The sequence below is a fragment of the Polistes canadensis genome, unplaced genomic scaffold, assembly GCF_001313835.1.
Source record: "Polistes canadensis isolate GaletaPanama2010 unplaced genomic scaffold, ASM131383v1 scaffold_476, whole genome shotgun sequence".
NCBI classification, from domain to species: domain Eukaryota; kingdom Metazoa; phylum Arthropoda; class Insecta; order Hymenoptera; family Vespidae; genus Polistes; species Polistes canadensis.
The window spans coordinates 12462-17143 of record NW_014570023.1 but is presented as its reverse complement, the minus strand read 5'-3'; the positions used below and the strand labels follow the sequence as shown (position 1 = coordinate 17143).

The window sequence follows — 4682 nt, the reverse complement described above, 5'->3', positions numbered from 1 at the left end:
TGCAGTTGTAATTGCAGTAACAGGTTCTGTTGCATTGTCATTTGTAGGTGCATGTGCAAATGCAGTTGAAATTGTAGTTACATATGCATGTGCAGCTGAATTACCAGCTGTAGTTACAGTTGCAGTTGCAGTAGCTGCTGCATGTGCAGGTTGAGGTACATTTGCAGTTGCAGGGGCAGTCGACATAGTAGTTGTTTGCCCCGTTGCAGTTTCAGTTACTGTTGCATGGTCGGATGAAGGTGCACGTGCAATTGCAGTTGTAATTGCAGTAGCGGTTAAAGTTGTAGGATCATGTACAGTTGTAAGTACAGTAACAGTTGCAGATGCCTGTGCTGTTGCAGTAGCATGTGTTGTTGCAGTTGCAGTTGCTGTTGCAGTTACATTTGCAGTAGCATGTGCAGTTGAAGTTGTAGTTGTCTATGCATGTTCAACTGCTAATATATTTGCACATGCAGTTGAAGTTGTATTTGCTGGTAAAGATGCAAATGCAGTTGCATTTGCAGTAGTTGTTTTAGTGGCAGGTGAAGTTGCAGTCGCAGTTGCTGTGGCATGTATTGGTGATGATTTAGTCGCAGTTGCATGTGCAGTAGCAGTTACAGTAGCCGTCGCATGTTCATTTAGAGGTGCATTTGCTGTTGCAGTTGCAGTTGTTGATGCATGTGCATTTTAAAGTTTTTTTGCAGTTGCTGTAGCTGTTCTATGTGCAGATGTTAGTTAATGTGCATTTGCAATAGCAGTTTTATTAGCAATTGCAGTAGCGGTTGCCGATGCATTTAATACTGCTGGTAAATGTGCAGATACAATTGTAAATGAATTTGCAGTTCTATGTAATGTTGCAGGTAAAGATGTAGTTGCAGTAGCATTTACAGTAGTAGTAGCAAATACAGTTGCAAGTAACGCAACAGTTTCAGTTGCATGTGCTTTTTGTGATGCAATCGCATTAGCAAGTGCAGTAGCAGTTGCTGCTGCCGTAACATGTTCGTTTGCCGGTGCATTTGCAGTTGCAGTTGCAGTTGCCGATGCATGTGAAATTGCGGGTTCTGTTGCAGGATCAGTTGCTGTTCTGTGTGCAGTTGCAGATGAATGTGCATTTGCAAGTACTTTTGCAGTAGCAGTTGCATTTGCTGGAGCAGTTTTAGTTGCCGTTTCATGGTCAATTGCCGGTGCATTTGCAGTTGTAGTAGCAGTTGTAGTTGCAGTTTCAGCTGCTGTGGCATAAGCAGTTGCAGATGCATGTGCTGTTGCAGTTGCAGTTACATGTTCTGTTGCTGTAGCATTTATTTTTACCGTTGCTAATGTAGTGGCATTTTAATTTGCCGGTGCATTAGCAATTGGATTTGCAGTGGCAGTTGCTGTTGCATGTGCAGTTGCAGATGCATTTGCAGTTTCAGCTGCAGTTTTGTGTACGGTGCAAGTATTGTAGCAGTTGCAGTTGCATGTGCTATTACAGTAGCATGTGTTGTTGCCGTACAGTTGCCGGGGCATGTGCAGTTGCAGTTGCAGTTGCAGTTGCAGCAGCAGTTGCAGTTGTTGTTGCATGTGCAGTTGCAAGTGCAGTAGCTGTTGCAGTTGCATTAGCTGTTGCAGTTTTATTTGCTGACGCATGTGCATTTGCAGTAGCAGTTTTATTTGCTGTGGAATATGCAGTTGCAGTATCAGTTTTAGTGGCATTTGCAGTTCCTGGGGTAATTGTTGTTTCATTTGACGTAGCAGTTTCTGTTAACGTAGCATGTGCAGTTGCAGGCTGTTTTTTAGTTGTTATTGCAGTTGCATTTTCATTTGCTGCAGCATGTGCAATTGCAGTTGCAGTTGCAAATTTATGTGCAATAGTCGGTGGATTTGTATTAGCAATTCAGTTGCATTAATTGTTCAAAGTGCAGTTGCCGGGGAAAATGCATTTTCTGTAGCAATTCCATTTACAGGTGCAGTTGCTGCTGTTATTGCAGTTAAAGTTGCATATGCTGAAGCATGTTTTGTTGCATTTGTATTTTGTTTCTATGTGCAGTTGCAGGTGAAAATGCAGTTGCAGTATCAGTTTTTTTTGCAGTTGTAGGGGCAGTTGCAGTTGAAGTTGCAGTTTTAGTTGCATGTGCAGTAGCAGGTGCATGTGCAGTAGCAGATGCATGTTCAGTTGAGTTTGCAGTTGCAGATGCAAATAGAGTGTCAGTACTAGTTACATTTGCAGTAGCATGTGCTATTGCAGTATTAGTTTCCTAGTATTTTTACAAATAGAAATGCAACTGCAGATGCAACTGCAACTGCTACTGCACATGCATCTGCAGCTGTAACTGTATATGCAACGGCATCTGCTACTGCAACAGCACATGCAACTGCAAATATACATGAAAATGTTACTGACTTAGCAACTGCACATGCAACAGCAACTGCACATAAAACTTCTACTGCACTTGCAACTAAAAAAAACTTTTTCGTTATTATATATTTTTTTACATTTTTATCTAAGCATTTAACTGCACCAGCAGCAACAGCAGCTACAGCAACTAGACATGCATTGTTGCGTATCCTACGCTACAAGATAGTAGTGCAAGCGTCAGCGCGTGTACGGCCCTGCTAAAGCGTAAGAAACGTGCGACAATGCAGCATTTTTGTTTTAGTGGTAATTGAGGGTGTGCTTTGATTTTTGAAAGAGCTTCTTCTTTCTTCAAGCTCGCGCTTTTTTACCACATTTATTACGCTAAACGTATGTATCGATAGCTGCGTTATCATCCGGCTTCTCGGTGATTGGTTCAGCTTTGCATCGCATTTTCCTATACAGCCAGGCGCGTTCTCGCGCTTAGCATCATTCACTATTCTTTAATTGAACATACGTCATTCGACATTTCCCTTCTGACATTAAAAAGCTAAGACCTGCGAGAAAACTACATCAAAGAAAATTATTGTATTGCGCAGCATTACATCATCTAAGTTCTACCAGCGACAAATAACAAAAGCGGTCCTGCACCTAGCCAAAATTGTTTCGAGTATGTACGGATTCTTCATATAAATTTAAACCCAGAAATTTGAACCAAAAAGCATTTTTCTGACGAGCTAAATAATACGTACATTTTAGTACTGGCTAGGCATAAAAGTACTGGTTTTATTTGTATTTTATTTTCCTATTCTTCTTTATATCAAGAAACCATCTCGATTTCACCTATGATAGCATTTCTTATTCAAGACAAAACCCGCTGGAGTAGCGATTTGGCCGTCGGTTGAACATGTATCTTTAACTGATTATAAAACTGCAACTACAATAGCTACTGCTACTGCAATTTCAAATGCGACAGCAAGTGCACATGCAACTTTACCTGCATATGCCACTGCTACTGATTCTGCAACTGCACTTCCTACTGCAACCGCATATAAAAATGCACATGCTACTTTAACTGCAACTTTAATTGCACATGAACTGCAACAGCACATGTAACTGCACGTGCAATTGTAACTATACATAAAAACGCAACTGTACATGCGACTGCTCATGCAACTGCATAATGAGCTTAAACTGCACATGCAACTGCACAATGAGCTTAAACTGCACGTGCAACTGCAACTACACCGGCATCTAATACTGACCATGCAACTGCAAGGGCAACTGCAAATACACATGCAACTGCAAATACACATGCCACTGCAGATTTAACTTTAACTGAAATTCCACATGCATCTGTAACTGTACCTGCAACTGCACATGCATCTTTAAGTGCACATGTAGATGCAACAGCAACTGCAACTACGACGTAAACTGCAACTTTACTTTTAACAGCCCATACAACAGCAACAAAATATTCACACGCAAGAGTAACTGCATCTAAAACTGCCACTGCAACTGCAAATGTAACTGCACATGCCACTGCAACTGCACATGCAATAGCAAATGCTTATGCGTTTGCAACTAAAACTGCAAAAGCTCCTGCAATTGCTACTGCTCATCCAACTAAAACTGCACATGCTACTTCAACTGTCACTGCACATACAACAGCATCTGCCACTGCATATGCAATTGCAACTGCACATGCAACTGCAAATGTTGCTGTACGTTCAACTGCACATGCTACTATAAATGCAACGCAAACTGCAACTACCCCTGCGAATGTACCTGCAACGGCGCCTACAACTTTACATGGAAGATTAACTGAACATGCAACGGCAACTGCACAGGCAACTGTATATGCATCTGCAATTTTACAGGCAACAGTATCTGCAATCGCAACTGCAACAGAAAAAGCAATCGCACATGCAGCTGCAACTGCAAACGTAAGCAAAGCTGCGCATTAAACTACACTCGCAACCGCAAAAGCACATGCAACAGCAACTACACATTTAACTGCAACTGCAACTGAAACTGCACATTATTCTTTACCTGCACATTCAATTACAGAAAGAGAAAAAATCGTTCTATTACAACTATTTTAGTTTACTTTACGTGTAGAATTCGATTCTTTTTCGACAAAAATCGATTGTAGTTACCCTGAAATCCAATCTGTCTTGTTTCTAATAGCACATTTTTCACCGTCCGTGAAAATTTTTCAATATATTTAAAAGAAATTTTGCTTCTTTCCGGATTAAATCTTAGTTGTAAACTATCAAATTTATAAAGAAGTGCTATTTAACAGAAGTAATGAAACGTTTGCTTTCAAGCTTTGAAGTGTATACTTACGAATATAAATATTACGTCTGAA

The 4682-nt window shown here is 40.7% G+C and overlaps 1 protein-coding gene across 1 annotated transcript; it reads left to right on the top strand.

Moving 5' to 3' along the window:
• Window positions 1-1789: 1789 nt before the first annotated feature.
• Window positions 1790-4257, top strand: LOC106792569 (platelet binding protein GspB-like; the record flags this gene model as incomplete). Its single annotated transcript, XM_014759039.1, has 6 exons — window positions 1790-1970; window positions 2012-2162; window positions 2233-2431; window positions 3179-3423; window positions 3591-3740; window positions 3801-4257. Coding segments are annotated over exons 1-6 (1383 nt in total), but the record flags the coding sequence as incomplete, so codon positions are not given.
• Between the last annotated feature and the right edge of the window lie 425 nt (window positions 4258-4682).